Source organism: Gouania willdenowi, chromosome 1, assembly GCF_900634775.1.
Source record: "Gouania willdenowi chromosome 1, fGouWil2.1, whole genome shotgun sequence".
Taxonomy (NCBI): Eukaryota; Metazoa; Chordata; class Actinopteri; order Blenniiformes; family Gobiesocidae; genus Gouania; species Gouania willdenowi.
The window spans coordinates 34,805,383-34,823,153 of record NC_041044.1 but is presented as its reverse complement, the minus strand read 5'-3'; the positions used below and the strand labels follow the sequence as shown (position 1 = coordinate 34,823,153).

At 45.5% G+C, this 17,771-nt stretch overlaps 2 protein-coding genes and 1 pseudogene across 4 annotated transcripts in view; 1 reads left to right on the top strand and 2 right to left on the bottom strand.

The window, feature by feature from the left end:
• The window catches only part of dennd1c (DENN domain containing 1C), a 37,400-nt gene extending 30,140 nt beyond the window's left edge, over positions 1-7,260 (bottom strand). For 2 of the 3 annotated variants that reach the window (XM_028446870.1, XM_028446879.1), the window contains exons 1-3: positions 7,116-7,260; positions 6,765-6,829; positions 5,688-5,731 (exon numbers count right to left, since the gene is read on the bottom strand). In XM_028446870.1, coding sequence (XP_028302671.1) covers positions 5,688-5,731; positions 6,765-6,829; positions 7,116-7,132 — 126 coding nt within the window. In that variant the 5' untranslated portion in view covers positions 7,133-7,260. Of the gene's footprint in view, positions 1-1,038; positions 1,088-5,687; positions 5,732-6,764; positions 6,830-7,115 lie in introns of those variants that run through there. The other variant, XM_028446888.1, reaches the window with a different exon arrangement.
• A 1,230-nt stretch (positions 7,261-8,490) lies between these two features.
• LOC114458911 (complement C3-like) overlaps positions 8,491-17,771 on the top strand; it is a 60,088-nt gene continuing 50,807 nt past the window's right edge. Inside the window, exons 1-4 of the mRNA XM_028441327.1 lie at positions 8,491-8,517; positions 8,700-8,804; positions 8,887-8,917; positions 11,833-11,838. Coding sequence (XP_028297128.1) covers positions 8,491-8,517; positions 8,700-8,804; positions 8,887-8,917; positions 11,833-11,838 — 169 coding nt within the window. The remainder of the gene's footprint in view (positions 8,518-8,699; positions 8,805-8,886; positions 8,918-11,832; positions 11,839-17,771) is intronic.
• Positions 13,828-16,150, bottom strand: LOC114474141 (tubulin beta-2B chain-like; annotated as a pseudogene).

The window sequence follows — 17,771 nt, the reverse complement described above, 5'->3', positions numbered from 1 at the left end:
CTCAGGAACCGGAACCGTGGGTTCACGGCCTACTGTGGCCAGGGCAGAGGGAGAGCCTACAACCGTCGTCTCGGGGGCATTAATGGGGGTAGGCTGGCAACCTGACGCAGCTAGTGAAGATGCTAACACGGACTGCTGACCAGTAAGGTGAGACATTTGGCTGATTAGAGCTTTAACGCTAGACACGAGAGTCTTGAGTAGCTCATCATGCCGGCCTAGAATTGCGTCATGACTAACTACAGCATGATGAGCGGCTGAGGCCTCATCTGTAGTGCGGTCTGCTGAGCTCATTATGGCCAAACTGTACTGTCACGAGACGGAACTGAGGCTCAAGCGCAGACAGCACAACAGGAGGCACAGATACAATTAACTGATTTATTTCACAAAAACTGAATACAACAGAAAACCTACCAGCGCCCTAAGTGGGGTGGTGGAGAAATTAAGTGCTGAGCTAACTGAGGGAGACCTAATACTAAGATTAACTAAAAACGATCAGGAAACTACTGATGAAAAAAAAAGAACCCTAGGTCTAAAGGCATAACCTCAGAATGACTAAACTAACAAAGGAAACCTCTGAACCCCAAATGGGCAGGAACACAGAGACGCTCGAGCTGCAGCCAACGCGGCCGAAACGAAGGAGCCTGGCACAGGAGTGGGGAAGAACCAGCTGAAGGGTGGAGTGAGCTGAGGGATTCCAGCGGTGATGATGGTTCCAGGAGGGAAGGAAGCAGGAGAGCTCCCATCGGCTGAGAGGGTCAGAGTCTGCAATGCTTACAGTTTGGCGTCGGTTTGTGGTCTGCCGGTGTCTTAAGTAGTGGTGTGACCACTCCCCGCCGCAGCTGGAAGCAATCCTGATGATTAGAGTTGAGTAGTCTGGATAGTGAGGCATGGAGACCACCAGATGGTGCCAACGGACCAGTTCAGGAGATGCCAGAGGTAGAGGGCATGACACATAGTGGCTTTATAAAGTCATTTATTGTTTGTTTTTAACAGACTAACCATTTCACTGTATGTGAGACTGTAAAGGACTGCTTATACCTTTAGTTTAGACCATCAGGGTAATAGTGATGTGTACTTTAGTCAATCTACAAATTAGAGAAAATACAAATGAAATAAAACACCAGGTCTATATGTTGTGCTATAAGTTAGCACATCATAAACAGTAAGAACAATTTTATGATCAATACAATTATTGAACACCAAACTTTTTGCTTTTTCTCTCCTTCAGATAATATATAATACATAAAACAGACCTATCAATTACAGTGCTGTAAATTAGCACATCAAAAATAACATTGTTCATCACAAAATAAAATACTGTAATAACATCCAGTAATCACTTAGTAGTAGTATCCCCACATCATCTACCATAAAAAGAGGACGACTGTCCACTACAGTCATTTATCCATGACTTTGTTCATTTGTCAGAATCAGAATCAGAATCAGAATCAGAAATGTTTTATTTGCCATGTACAGTTTTGAGGACAGTACAAGGAATTTGACTTGGTGGTTGGTGCACAAAACAAGCAACAAAAAGAAATAAAAGAAATAAAAACAACACAACAAAGAACAACCCAGCAACAATAATAATAATAATAATAATGATAAATATAAAGGATGAGGGATAAATAAAGGATAGATAGAGAATAAAGGATAAATAGGATAAATATAAATATATATATATACAGTGCAGCAGGTATCAAGCTGGTGGAGGTGGTGATCGGGTGGGGGGGTTCAGTGGGTGACTTGGGGTGTGTTCATGTGGATGGTGGCAGAGGGAAAGAAGCTGTTTTTGTGTCTGGAGGTTCTGGTCCTGATGGACCGAAACCTCCTACCAGAAGGGAGAGATTGAAACAGTTTATGACCGGGGTGGGAGGGGTCGGCCACAATCTTTCCTGCACGCCTCAAAATCCTGGAGGCGTACAGGTCCTGGAGAGAGGGCAGATTGCAGCCGATGACCTTCTCTGCAGAGCGGATGATACGCTGCAGTCTGGCCTTGTCCTTGGCCGTAGCTGCAGCGTACCAGATGGTGATGGAGGAGCAGAGGATGGACTGGATGATGGAGCTGTAGAAGTTCACCATCATCTTTGTTGGCAGACTGAACTTCTTCAGCTGCCGCAGAAAGTACATCCTCTGCTGAGCTTTTTTGATAAGGGAGCTGATGTTCAGCTCCCACTTGAGGTCCTGAGTGATGATGGTCCCCAGGAAGCAGAAGTACTCTACAGAGCTCACTGTAGAGTCTCCCAGGGTGAGGGGGGTGAGGGGGGCTGGGTTCTTCCTGAAGTCTGCTATCATCTCCACTGTCTTTAAAGCATTGAGCTCCAGGTTTGTTCTGGCTGCACCAGGACACCAGCCGGTCTGTCTCCCACCTGTAGTCAGACTCGTCTCCATCAGCGATGAGACCGATGATGGTCGTGTCGTCTGCAAACTTCAGGAGTTTGACCGACTGGTGAGAGGAGGTGCAGCTGTTGGTGTACAGGGAGAAGAGCAGAGGAGAAAGAACACAGCCCTGAGGAGATCCAGTGCTGATGGTCCGGGGAGCAGAGATGGTTTTTCCCAGCTTCACGTGCTGCTTCCTGTCAGACAGGAAGTCTGTGATCCACCTGCAGGTGGAGTCTGGCACGTTCAGCTGGGAAAGCTTGTCCTGAAGGAGAGCTGGGATTATTGTATTAAAAGCAGAGCTGAAGTCCACAAACAGGATCCTGGCGTAGGAGCCTGGGGAGTCCAGGTGCTGGAGGATGAAGTGGAGAGCCAGGTTTACAGCATCGTCTACTGACCTGTTGGATCTATAGGCAAACTGCAGGGGGTCCAGGTGGGGGTCGGTGATGTCCTTGATGTGGGAGAGCATGAGGCGTTCAAAGGACTTCATGACCACAGATGTCAGAGCGATGGGTCTGTAGTCATTAAGTCCTGTGATCCTCAGCTTTTTAGGGACAGGAACGATGGTGGAGGCCTTAAAACAGGCTGGTACGGTGCATGTCTCCAGTGAGGTGTTAAAAATGTCTGTGAACACTGGAGACAGCTGATCAGCACAGTGCTTTAAGGTAGAAGGAGAGACAGAGTCCGGTCCACAGGCCTTACGGGGGTTTTGTCTCCTGAAAAGTCTATTCACATCTCTCTCTTTGATGGAGAAAGGTGTCTCTGTAGGAGGGGGGGAGGAGGGGGGGAAGATAGGGGAGAGAGCCTCTGTAGGCAGCTGGGGTGAAACTGTAGCTTTGATATGGGGGGTGAAGGTGTTGGAGTGAGGCTGGTCAGAGGTGTGAGGGGGGTTGGAGTCAGGTCTGTCCCATTGTCTGTCAAATCTACAATAGAACTCATTCAGACTGTTGGCCAGGCAGAGGTCGTTAGCAGCAGCAGGGGCTCTGGGCTTGTAGTTTGTAATTTGCCTGAGCCCTCTCCAGACAGAAGCCGAGTCATTTGCAGAGAACTGATATTGTAGCTTCTCTGAGTACAAACGTTTGGCTTTTCTCACCTCCTTTTCAAACGTGTACTTCGACTCTCTGTACCTGGCTCTGTCTCCACTCCTGAAAGCGACCTCTTTGTCTGCCCTCAGCCCTCTGAGCTTAGCTGTGAACCAGGGTTTGTCATTGTTATAACTCACCCTGGTCTTTGATGGAATGCAGCTGTCCTCACAGAAGCTGATGTAGGACGTCACAGCGTCTGTAAACTCATCCAGAGAACTGTTCGCAGACCTGAAAACATCCCAGTCAGTCCAGTCCAAACACTCCTGGAGTTTCTCCACTGCTTCACTGGTCCATTGTTTAGATTCCTTCACCACAGGTTTACAGAGCTTCAGCCTCTGTCTGTATGAAGGAATCAGATGGACCATCAAATGGTCCGATTGGCCCAGTGCAGCACGGGAAACGGCGTGATAAGCACTGCTTAGTGTGGTGTAACAGTGATCCAGTGTCTTCTCCTCTCTGGTCGGACATTTAATTAATTGTCTATATTTGGGGAGCTGGTGTGAGAGGTCCCCTTTATTAAAGTCACCAAGCACAATGATAAAAGAGTCCGGGTAGGTCCGCTCCATGCACAGGATCTGGTCGGCGAGTGTGCGCTGTGCCTCGCGCACATCAGCTGACGGTGGGATGTACACGCCAACCAGGATGAATGAAGCGAACTCACGGGGAGAATAGAAGGGTTTGCTGTTGATAATAAAGGATTCCAGGTGAGGAGAGCAGTGCTGGAGGATCACTGTCACGTCGTTACACCAGTTACTGTTCACATAAAAGCAGATTCCTCCACCTTTCCTCTTCCCGGTGAGCTCCGCGTCTCGGTCCGCTCTGTGAAGTTGGAAGCCGGCCAGCTGCAGCGCAGAGTCCGGTACCGCTCCACACAGCCACGTTTCCGTGAAGCACAGAACAGAAGATGAGGAGAAGTCTCTGTTTCTACCTAACAGCAGCTGGAGTTCGTCCACTTTGTTACACAGTGAGCGCACGTTAGAGAGGAATATCCCCGGTAACGGTGTGCGCCGGCCGCGCTGGCGGAGGCGCACAAGCGCACCAGCTCTTTTTCCTCTCCTCCGGCGCTTCACTGCGTGAGCAAAGGTGAGCGCGCCTTTGAGTAAAATGTCCAGTAAATCCACAGAGGAAGCGATGAAAGTGGGAAATAAATCTCTCGGGGTTGTTGCCCTGACATTCAAGAGCTCTTCTCTTGAATAAGAGAAGCCAGTTGCGGATTTTACAACAAAAACAAGACAAAAAAGTGCGCACCAACACACCACAGCAGCCATCCGCGGCGCCATCTTGTATGTCACTCATGGACTTACAGTATTCATTCTGGCTCTGACCCCTGTCATCTTGTCCAGAGTGGATTGTATGGGCCACTCGGTTTAGTGTAGCATCCCAATAGAAGGACCACTGTCCGAGCTGCTACATAGTTAGCATTGATGTGGCGAAGCTACGCTGGAGGTTAGAAGACCTCTGCTGATCCACAAACTCTTTCTTGCACAATTTGCACACAACTTGGCTTTAGTTTTCCATCCGCTGTGTGTTTTTTGCTAAATGAATGCCCACAAAGACTTCTCCTCAGGTTCTACCATTGTAGCCTGTGCATCAGTATTATGGGTATACTGGGAACGCAAGAATGAAAAGGGTTCCGCGCTGTTTGGGGTGCAAACAAAACAAGCGATTAACGCAATACATTTTTAGCACATGAAGTTTTCCTGAAATTAATTGCAAATAACGCATTAAATTGATATTTATCTAATTTAATAAAGACCGGTTAATTATGAACCAAGATATACATTTTTGAAATTTTGCCACTGATGGGACTTTTTGATATTTTTAAATTTTTGAAACTGATCCAGAATCAATATATTGATCCAGATCCCCTCTAAAAATTGAATTTTTCATGGTGTATAGTCTATCTTTGGCTAAAATTTGTCAAAATATGTAATTTACTACTCGTGAAAACATTATCTCCTCAGCAGAGATAATTAAAATCTTCCGAACACTCAAGACGCTTCCCTGGTTGTCTTTCAAAGGTGCCTTTTTAAAACTCCTTTGAAGGCTAACATAAACATTTGAAGAGGGACCTTTGCTATATGTGTTGTTTCGCAGACAGTGTTACACAGCAGCAGGTATTTTAGACAATCAGCATTTTTGTCGGGCAAAAATTGTACTCAACAAACTATGACTTTTGTGATAAGGTGGATGGCACTGATGGAAAAGCGACAAGTCTTGTACCTCATCTTTAAAGTCCTCTGGAAACTGAAACAGTACACCTGGCTCTGTAACATAGAAGGTCAACAATAATTTTGAAAAATGTTCCTTTAATTTCTTATTGTCCATCACACTGATGATCTAAAGCAAGGGTGTCAAAGTCATTTCAGTTCAGGGGCCAAATAGGAATAAGTTTGATCTCAAGTGGGTCACAGAGGTGAATGGAGCAATTTCAACATTAGCGCTACTGTGCATTTCCATGTATAAATTATATAAATGTATGTAGTATACTGTATAAGGCATTGACAATACCCAAGCAATAGGTGACAGGTAGTGACTATATTTATTGAATTTTGGAGAAATTTTGTCAAACAATTTTAGGATTGAGCATTCTTTGAACAATTTGAGAGTAAAATATTATATTATACAAGCATGAGAAAACTGTGAAAACTGTTTAATTGAATTTGTGACAAATTAAACTCTACTTGAATAATTGTAAAGTTCCACTTCCAAATAAATCTGTTAAAATGCTCTGTGTTTTAGTGTATTATTTTGCATGGATGGCAATATTTATGCTTACATATGATACAGTGATTCAAAATTACCCCCAATTTCTGCTTAATTTCAACAAATAATTCCCATAAAAAGTTTCTATTTTTTGAATATTGCCAAAATTCCCAAGCCTAAGTTCCGTGGAAATTTGCCAGCTATTATACACCCCATTGCAACCCTACTGAAATATCACAACAAAATGATTTGATTATTTTTTATGCAGCCTTTTTTATTTTCCCCTGCGGACCCATTTGTATGTTTTAAAGCTCTGGATTTGGCCCCTGTGCTTTGAGTTTGACACATGTGATCCAGAGTACATTTTGCAGCTTTCATTTAAACTCATTGTGACAAGACAGATTGTGGTTGTTCTGATCAGATGACAGGAAGTATAAGCAACTCCCAGCACAGCAGAAACACATTCAGCAAATCAGATTTTCTATGAGTTAGAAAACCCATTTAGAAGCTTGCAATGTGTACATTTCTTAAAACAATTTCTATCATCTGATGAAAAGTATTGACACACATGGAATGATACTTTTTGGGCCTCACCTTTGTCTGCAGCTACAAGGCAAGTTGCTTCGAAGAACCAGTAAAATGTTCGCTTTGGATTTTGTCTGATCAGAGAGATTCAAAACACTGATGTAAGATTATATTCATTGAGCATCAAGCCAAACAAAGTCATTGTGAAAGGATATGTTGATAGATTTGGATTTTAGTATCACTTAGAGGTGCACCACAGCTGAAAGAAAGAGTTTAAACAGGAAGTTTCTCTTGCAGACATGAGAGGAAGTCCTACAAACCACACACACACACACACACACACACACACACACACATTATCTGCCTGACAAGCAGATAATTTCTTCTTTTGCTAATAATGAACTGACACAATGAGCTTACTTCAGCCTGGAGCCCATGCTTCGTCAATGTGGCAGCATCCATGTGTTTGTGTGTCGGCAGAGGCACTTCAGTCGGTGTATCTATGGGATGATATCCATACCTCAAGTAGAGACGGAGGTTCATCAGTGAAGAAGCGTTTAAGACCTGAACATCAAACTGACAGCACTTCCTGGTGTGCGTCAGTCCTTGTAAAGTCTGTTGTTTAGAAACCACCTCCAACCTCTCAGCCTTCCTCCTCTCTTTTGAGTTTTTTATTGGCATTTATGTTAATTGTTTCAAAATAGTCAACAAAAAATTGAAAGCTGCACATGTTCAATGTCTACAGGTAAGAAAATGTCACTTTTTAGATTTTGATCATTACATCACATACACACATGAAACCATTTTAAAGACAGGAAAATGTTTAATTGGATTCACTTCCTATAATTAGTGAGGATGCAGGAGGCATCTCCCATTCATTTTCATTGGGAATTTCAGCCTTTTAGGATTCAACGGCTTCAACTTTGAACTCCACTGCTCAGCCATTCTTCCACGTATTTCAACCATTCAACTTTTAAAATATTCAGCTGTCTTTCAACTGTAATCTTCGATTTTCTCTGACTTCAAAGGTTTTTGACCTGCAGCCTTTCAATGGCAGTGAATTTTCAGTGAAGTCCATTTTTTTTACCTTAAAATCTTTGTAAATAAATTGTCATACCTTCTAAAATAATCAAACCCAGAGTCCTAATTTTCTCAAAAGTAGTAGGTATATTTGTCTAGTCGCTCACAATACCACATTTTCAGTTATAGGTTAATTTGTTTTTGAAATATAAAGCCTTAAGTGGACCTAATCCAGTGCTTCTCAATTATTTTCTATCACACCCCCCAGGAAGAAGAAAATATTTCGCGAAATAATAATAATAATAAATATAAATGTATATATACAAGTGCTGCAGGTATTTTTGACTGACTTAAACCATTTTAAGCAGTAGTGGATTAGTGGTTCAGGAAGCCGGCTTGTAATTGGAGGTTTGCCGGTTCGAATCTCACCCAGGCCAACACTGTGGGATGTTGAGCAAGTCCCTTAACCCGCAACTGCACATCCTCAGAGAACAAAAGTCATATGTGTAAAACATATGATGATAAATCAAGGCAAAAGCCCCTGAATAAATTTGATACTGAAAAATAACATTAAATAAACTCAAAAAATAATAATACATTAACTCAGGAGCACAATATATAAAACGCTTTAACCTATAAAATAAATTGTGCTGATTGACAAAAAATTTGATTCTAACACAGGTAGTTTGTCAAGTCAAAACTAGTGGTCAAATGGTCTGTGTTGCTGTCAGTTGTTTCATCGAATTGTGTTTTTGCAGCACTTGCTTCATCCAGCATGACAGAGACCATGTCTAATGCTGCAGTCAGTATCAGCTCCTATGCTACCTTATGTCATATGATGCTAACAGTGCTCGCTGGTTTAATAGCATTCACAAAGTGGAATGATTGTTGGCAATATTCGGCATGTTTTTGCTGAAAAAACTCAAGTGGCTTTATCAGCGTGATTGGGTTGTAACGTATTTGACACCTCGTTTCCTCCTGTAGGGTTCGGGTCTCACCCTCTCCCGCCCGCAGTCGGCTTTGGCCACTCCGCACACCTTGGGCACTCGGCCTCCTCCGTCAAGAGGCGGGCTTGCCTCGGGCATGCTCGTGGGCGATGCACCACAGTACGTTGGTTTGCCATCCGTTGCGTGAAAACAAAACCCCACTCTGTGCCGGCGGTCTCGCTCAGGCCGTCACCCCGTCCGACGTGTGTCCCCCAGGTATCCAACAGGAAGGCGGGTTCATGAGGGCAAAGAGAATATATATTGTGTGTGTCGTGGGCTGAAAAGTTTGGGAAGTTTGGGAAACCCTGCTTTGTGGTCTCTAATTGAGTGCACACTCACACACAAGTGCCACTGCCCCTTACAGTGGATGTGCAATTACACTTTACTCTAATACAGCAAAAACATGTTCCCCAGGGTCACACACAAATATTCTAGTCATTCTAGAACTTTTTTTCTTCAAAAATTGCAGACTTTCAGTCTGTTGTCTTTCCCCTATGTATTAAATAGCTGGGAATTTAAATCCATGTCTTAGCCTTTCTTTAGACATTTGGGTTTTTAAACACCTTGAAGAAAGTAAAGTAGTATCAAAAATATCCTAGCTGTGTAAAAATCATTAGTTCTTACCGTTCACTATGGAATTTAGCTCAGTTTCTAGTAGATCTTGATGTATTGATAAAATGTAGGATTGTATATTGTTCCATTTGTCTCTAAAAGTAGTATAGGAGGAAGAGCTTTCAGTTATCAGGCCCCACTTCACTGGAACCATCTACCAACCACGGTTCGGGGGGCAGACACCCTCTCTACCTTTACAGTTAGGCTCAAAACATTCCTCTTTGGTAAAGCTCATAGCTCATAGTTAAGATGCAATAGGCATAGACTGCCAGTGGGGGGGTCTGGCATGCTCGGTTGGAGAGAGGTTGGAGAGGGCTTTAAGAGAGAGGTCATTTAGGTTAGAGAGGGACCGGAGAGGGTCCCATTCCTCTCTCAAACACTCCCTCTATGTCTGCTTCTTCCCTTGTGTGTTTGCTCCTGTACTCCTTCTGGCTTTTGTCTTGCAGGTCCGTGGGATCCTCAGTGTGGAGTTACAGAGTCTCAACAACTCTGTCTCCACCCTTTCCTCTGCACACACCCAACACAGCATAACGTGGATGGCTGCTCATCATAGGAATGGGATCCACACAAGGTTCCTGCTGCTTAACAGAAGGTTTGCCTTGCCGCCATGATGAATTCATGTTGGGTGTGGGATACATATGTATGTGTATATATGCATATGTGTGTATCCATAAAATGAAGAGTCTGTCCTTAAGACTGCTCTACTGTAAAGTGTCTTGAGATACCATTGGTTATGATTTGGCGCTATACAAAAAAAAGATTGATTGATTGATTGAATGGATGCCATGAGGTTTGCATAGTTGGTTTGATTTGGAGTTTCTACAACAATCCTGATTGTTATTTCTACAGGAATCATTTCCTGTAAAGGTTAATCTGTGTGCACCTGTGATAGACTTTTACCATCATCCAATAATGTTTTTTTACAGAGTAATTTATTATTTGCAGTTTATACTTCCCAAGGTAGTAGACAACAGCTCTACCCTTCTAAATCTGCTCAAACCACAACACCACTTTTGGCTCCCCTGTTGGTGAGTTAGCCAAATTGGAGACAAGCCCATGTAATTCATACTTGATCTTGACTAAGCCGTTGGTCAAAGGATTTGTCCTAACTTTGATCAAGCCTTGGGGGAGATTATGTCTTTCCACTATTTTCAAAATGCCAGGGAATTTTTCCTTAAAAAGCTGGATGAAGTTTCTAGGGATACAGTTTCTTCAGCAACCTGGACCCTGATAAGTGAGTCAGGAAAAAAATCATCACCCACATAACAGGGAATTAAGAAAAATAAAGAAATAAAAACACTTTGCTGAACTACGATTCTTTCTGATTCAAATTGTGACTTCATAAGACCTATTTTTTATTTTTATTTTTTTTTACATCGTGTGTTTAAATATTTTTTTTTTACTGTCAATTTAATGACTGAATCTTTAATGGCAGGGCTCCGGGAGTGGATGAGATCCGCCCGGAGTTCCTCAAGGCCCTGGATGTTGTGGGGCTGTCATGGTTGACACGACTCTGCAACATCGCGTGGACATCGGGGGCAGTGCCTCTGGATTGGCAGACCGGGGTGGTGGTCCCCCTTTTTAAGAAGGGGGACCGGAGGGTGTGTTCCAATTATAGAGGGATCACACTTCTCAGCCTCCCCGGTAAGGTCTATTCAGGGGTACTGGAGAGGAGGGTCCGCCGGATAGTTGAACCTCGGATTCAAGAGGAGCAATGTGGTTTTCGTCCTGGCCGTGGAACTGTGGACCAGCTCTACACCCTCAGCAGGGTCCTTGAGGGGTCATGGGAATTTGCCCAACCAGTCCACATGTGTTTTGTGGACCTGGAAAAGGCATTTGACCGGATCCCTCGGGGATTCCTGTGAGGGGTCCTCCGGGAGTATGGGGTATCGAACCTCCTGATAGGAGCTGTTCGTTCCCTGTATGACCGGAGTCAGAGTCTGGTCCGCATTGCCGGCAGTAAGTCGAAATCGTTTCCGGTGAGGGTTGGACTCCGCCACATGCTGTCAAAGGTCAACACCACAGGAAGTGCAATCATTATGAGACAGCAATGCATATTTTGTTATTGCAATAAAATACATTGATTTATTTTATTGCTTGATTGTGACCATCACCAGCCCTCCCTAAGGAAGGGTAAGAAATCTTTTATAATAGGGAGGATATAAAAAGGGAGAGCAGTGGTACACCTAAGTGGAGGGGGAGGGGGAAGGGGAGGGGAAAGGGAGCAGGGAGAAGAGACTCAAGGCAGGAAATAGAAAAGGTGGGGAAGAATAGACTGTTTTGCAGTGAGGGTGAGATGTGAGGTTGTAGAATATATTGTGCTTATTATGGTAAATGGACTTGATTTTATATAGCGCGTTTATCACCACACTGAAGCAGTCTCAAAGCGCTTTACACATCAGCTCATTCACCCATTCACTCTCACATTCACACACCAGTGGGACAGGACTGCCATGCAAGGCGCTAGTCGACCATTGGGAGCAACTTAGGGTTCAGTGTCTTGCCCAAGGACACTTCGACACATAGTCAGGTACTGGGATCGAACCTCTCGATCAGAAGACGACCCACTACCACCTGAGCCACGGTCGCCCTTATGTTGTGTAATCCAGCCAGTATGGTGACAAGTGTGAAGCTTAGCTATAATGGTGGTGGCTGTGAACAGGGGGAATGAGTGAATGGTAGTACCTAAAGCAGGTATTTGGGATTAACGTGTCTAAGGTTAAGCCCAGTATGAGTTTTATCCCACATCCCAAGGCGTGCCAGTGCATCGTATACCAGGAAAAAAAAAAAAAAAAAACCGCTACGGCAAGCCCAGGAACTGCCCTGGGCCCGCAGATGCAGCCAGGCCAGCAGAAAGAGCGGAGGCCAGGGAGCCCCAGGCAACCCCCCAGATGCCCCCAAGATCCCAGGCCAAGAGGCAGCCACCGCCCCCCATACACAAATCTGAGGAAGCCCCAAGCAGCCGAGCACCCAGCGCATCCCCCCACCGACCCCAACCCCCAACCCCAAGGCCCCCCGCCAGCATCCAGCCCCCCCCACCCACCCACACCCAAGCACCCAACCCCCCGAGGGAAGGGCCCAGAGAGCCCCCCGCCCAAGACCCCAGCAGAGGAGCCAAGGCCCCCGCCCAGCAGACGGCCAGAGCCGTGCGGAACGGGCAGCCGGTGGGCCCAGAGCCAGCAGGGTCCGGACCCCAGGCCAGAAGGACCCGGAACGGAAGCAGCACCGAGAGCAGCGCCCCCAGGGACGACAACCACGCCCATAGTCGCCGAGGGCACCAAGGGGATGCTGCAAGCCGCCCCCCCCCCACCCCCAGGGGCCCAGCCACACCGCAGAGGCGGCGACTGCGCAGGAGAGAGGCCAGCTCCCACACCAGGGCCAGCACAAGCCCGCACGACACCACGACATAGCACCCTCCACAGGTGGGCGGCCCCGGCCACCCCGACGAGAGAGGACGCCACCAACCACCTAAGCAGGGCCACCCCGCCAGCCACGGACCGATAGGTAGGCGAACCCATGCCCTCCCAGTCAGGCACTGCAACCCCACATCAGTGTCGCCAGCAGAGCCCCCTTCACCCACGGAGACCACCCCCAATCACCCCCGCGCCGACATAAGACACCCCCGACGCCAGCACAGCCCGGAGGACAGCAGGCCCCAGCCAACAGCCCCACCCCGCCCAAGGCAGCGTGGCACCTCGCCGAACCGCAGCCCGTCCCCGGGCAGACAGTGGGAGGGCGCACCCCGAGATGCCAAACCCAGAGACCCACCCCCGGGGCACCCCCGCCCAGACTCGGCACCCACGGGGCCCGGCGCCTCCAGCCAGCAGACCAACCACCCCGACGCGGATCCGCCAGGACAGGAGCCACCGGCCACGCCCCCACACACACCCACCTAGCACGGCCCAGGCCCCAGCGTGGGCGAGGCCCCACAACTCACCCTTCCCTCCCCCCGAAGCCACACAAGCCGGCCCCTGCGGTCCCCGAAGTGAGCCCCCGAGGAGGAGGGGGAGGGGGTGGCCCGGCCTACCGTGCATGGATGGATGGATCTTTAATGACTGAATTTAATCAACTATATATTTTTTTTCTATTGTTGCCAAATGTGTCTGGGGCTCTCACAAAAGCTCTTTTGGGTGTTTCATTTCACATACTATATTGTGATAAAGCAGTTTTACATTTTCAAAAATATTTGACCCAAATCTGTTTATGGATTGTATAAAATGTTCATTAAAACAAGCAAAATCACCAAGTAACACCTGCATTGAGAGTGACACATGATCAAGGGTTGAGAGTTTGATTTGATAGGTTGACCTCAGTTGGTTCAAGCAGTGTGTGATCCTCAGTAGTTAATAATCTGGTCTTCCAAATTAGAACAGACAGGACAAATATTGTTAAGCTTTACTTTAACAAGTAACCAGTATCTGAATTAGGACTTGGAAGAACAGGAGGATAAACAGGAATAAATGAGGCGATCAATTTATTTCTAATAGGACATGGAAGTAATGATGAGCGATCTCAGCCTCACGTCGCCTCCTCTTCTCCCTCCTCCCCTTCAAACTCGCCCTCCTCTGCGATGGCTTCCTGGTACTGCTGGTACTAGGACACCAGGTCGTTCATGTTGCTCTCTGCCTCAGTGAACTCCATCTCATCCATGCCCTCGCCGGTGTACCAGTGCAGGAAGGCTTTACGGCGGAACATGGCGGTGAACTGCTCAGAAATGCGCTTGAACAGCTCCTGGATGGCTGTGCTGTTTCCGATGAAGGTGGCCGACATCTTGAGCCCACGTGGTGGGATGTCGCAAACAGCGGTCTTGACGTTGTTGGGGATCCATTCCACAAAGTAGCTGCTGTTCTTGTTCTGCATGGACATGCGGCCGCAAAACACAGCGGCAACGGTGAGGTAGCGGCCGTGGCGAGGGTCGCAGGCGGCCATCATGTTCTTAGCATCGAACATCTGCTGGGTGAGCTCGGGCACAGTAAGTGTGCGGTACTGCTGGCTGCCACGGCTAGTGAGAGGAGCAAAGCCAGGCATGAAGAAGTGCAGACGAGGGAAAGGGACCATGTTGACGGCCAGTTTGCGGAGGTCGGCATTGAGCTGGCCAGGGAAGCGAAGGCATGTGGTAACACCACTCATGGTGGCAGACACCAGATGGTTGAGATCTCCATAAGTGGGCGTGGTGAGTTTGAGTGTGCGGAAGCAGATGTCATACAAAGCTTCGTTGTCAATGCAGTAGGTTTCATCTGTGTTCTCAACCAGCTGATGGACAGACAGTGTGGCGTTGTACGGCTCCACAACTGTGTCTGACACCTGGATAAATAATGTGCTACGTTAGGGATTTAAAAATGCTAATTGAGAATCAATTATTAAGCATTCTTAATCAACTTATTCTCTTCTAATACAAATATTTCAAAGAAGCATCACCACAGATCATTAAATAGTTCTAAAAAGGTGTTGAGTGGTTGTGGTAAAGCAAAAGATTACACAAAAGAAAGGTATAAATTATCATTAACCAGTGTAAACCATTCCTCATACCTTAGGTGAGGGAACAACACTGAAGGTGTTCATGATACGATCGGGGTACTCCTCACGGATCTTGCTGATGAGCAGAGTCCCCATACCAAATACCCAGTACCACCACCCAGGGAGTGAGTGAGCTGGAAACCCTGCAGGCAGTCGCAGCTCTCTGACTCTTTCCTCACTACATCCAGAACAGAATCCACCAACTCGGCTCCCTCGGTGTAGTGACCCTTTGCCCAGTTGTTTCCAGTTCCACTCTGACCTGGAAGGAAAGGTTCATCAGTCAAAACCAAAGATTATTTTTAAATTACAAATACTTAGCTGTAGCTTTGAAAGTGGATTAGGTAACTTGTGAGCCAAAATATACGTATCATATTTGGTGACCTGCTAGCTTGATTATGGTGATCTTTTTGTGCTATTTAAGAATGAATAAACACAAGACATGATGTTAAACCGTGCCACTTTGCCACGTGCCACCATGTACTTTATGCCAAAAGATGGTAGTCACTTAAGGTTTATCATTTGAGAGTGGCGTGGGAGCTGTGTCTCACATATGGGAAGGATGTAAATTTGGGACGCATCATCAGTAGTGTTCCTTTGAATCAGGGGGTGTTTCGGCCTTTTTAACAATAAACATCCTAATCAAAGGTGGCCAGCTACAGGGTGATCAAGCCTGAGCTTGCGTCCCATAACTGTTTCCCACTCTCACCTATGTGCAGCTTTGGGCCACTTCACTCTCGGTCTGTGCCCTATGATCTCTTCTTTCTGAGTTCTCTTTAGCTGCTCTTTGCTCTCTTCTTCTTTTTCTTTCTTAGTGATTAGCATGTTGCAACCAACTTGAATAGGTGCATATCGCCACCTACTGTACATGTTTTATTTAATTACTTTAAAGCTCTTCTTGTTGTAGCACTTTTATGTGCTTCAACAAGAAGGCATTCTTTTCCTCTTTCGCTGCTCTTTTCTGCACTCTTAGTTGAATTAATTTGTGTGACACTACAAGGGCCAACTGTTTCAGGGTCATATTTACTGGGGGAAGCTCGTGTTTTTACCAAAGACAAAGTTATCAGGTCTGAATATTTGGTCCGGAGCGCACAGAGTCCATTGTTCCAGGTTCCAGATCCACTAAGATCGCCCTGGGCACATACTTTCCACCTGGAACTCAACATTTTCAGATTATACACCAAGAATGCTGGACACTAACTTTTTAATAAGAGTGAGTATTGATGACCTGAAGCCTCATTGTAATAAACATTGATGCGTTCCAGCTGGAGGTTGCTGTCTCCATGATACGTCCCTGTTGGGTCGTTGTCATGCTCATCGCTAATCACCTCCCAGAACTACAGGCAGGATGATGGGACACAGGGACAGAGTGAGGTCATTTATTCATCTTCTTCACTCACTTATTAAAATCATTGTCACAGAATGATAAAGCTTATCCCAGCTTACTATGAGGAGTAAAGGACCTACAGTGACTTATCCCGCCATATATTATTGCTTTACATACCATCATGGGTGCCATCCAACCCAGGCCATCACTGTGGGATGTTGAGCAAGTTACTTAACCCTAACTGTTCATGTTGTATGTCGCTTTGAGTTATAATTAAAATTTTGCGTTACAAAAAGGACACAACACAAACACCAACAATGACATTCTTATCTAAGTCATGTTTTGTTCCGGTAGAAACAAATAGCTGACTGCTTTTAGATGGACATTGATAGTTCATTACGGGCAACATTTTATTTGAAGTTTTATACATACGGCTGACATAACGCTGTCATAATCTGTTATTAGCATGAATAAGGTGTTAGAAGGCTGTCATTAAGTGTCGTTCGCTAAATTATGACACCTTTGGAGCTTGGTTGGCACTTTTTGGATTAGGTGAAGGGATCTATTGAGGTTAGGTAGGGTTATGGTTAGGGTAACGAATGAAACTTAATGACATCTTATTCATGCTAATGACAGGTGTCATGTCAAAATACTGACAGGGTAATGTCAGCCTTTATGTATAAGACTTCAAGTAAAGTTTGCAGGCAAAGGATTATAAATACACTATTTGGACCAGCACTAAGCAGCTGGTCCAACCTTAAATTTGTGGTGATGTTAAAAAAGCAAGCTAAGCTATCCCATCAAGTTGAATCATCAGCAATTTTTAGCATGCACTGAAGCTTCTTATTGATTCCTCAGTCCCAAATTAACCCTATGCCTGCATTATTTGCACTAGTTCACTAGTCAACTAGTAAATATCTTACTTTTGTCCATCTGGTTTACTTGTAAGGGCAAAAAAAGCTTGAACCAGTTAATGACTGAGCATTTTGTCCTTCACTAGTGAATTAGTAACATAACTAGTTAACTAAAGACTTTAATTCATGATTGACATTGACAAGTTAATATGTCAGTTTCTGCAGCTCACTAGTGAACTAGTGTGTGTTTTTGACATCCTTGATATCAAGGATAGAGAATAAATACTCCATCTGTTTATGGAGAGCAGATGTGACAGTGGGGAGAGTCGGGGACGTCTCAGCCTGTCGCTGCCTATCCCAGAGGATGATCCAAAGCCACACAGCCTTACACAACACTACACACCCACTTCATTTATCATATTAGCATATGTTTGTGGTGCCTGGTTTTCTTACCTTGGCTCCGATTTGGTTGCCACACTGTCCAGCCTGTAGGTGAATGATCTCAAGCATTTTTGTGGTGTCGGAGGCTGAAGAAGAGCTGAAGCAGATGCTGGAGATAAATGAATATAAGTGGAGAGAAGCTTTGGATCTGGTCAAGTCTCAATGACTGATGTCTGACTGAATGAAGTGGGTTGTCTTTTTCTTCTGTGGTTGTGGGCTAGCTGTGGAAAAACTGATAATTCACAGTATTAGAACTGTTGGAAATACAGATAGAAACCTCAGGAATTAATTTCATTTGTTTTAATATTATAAAAACACAACA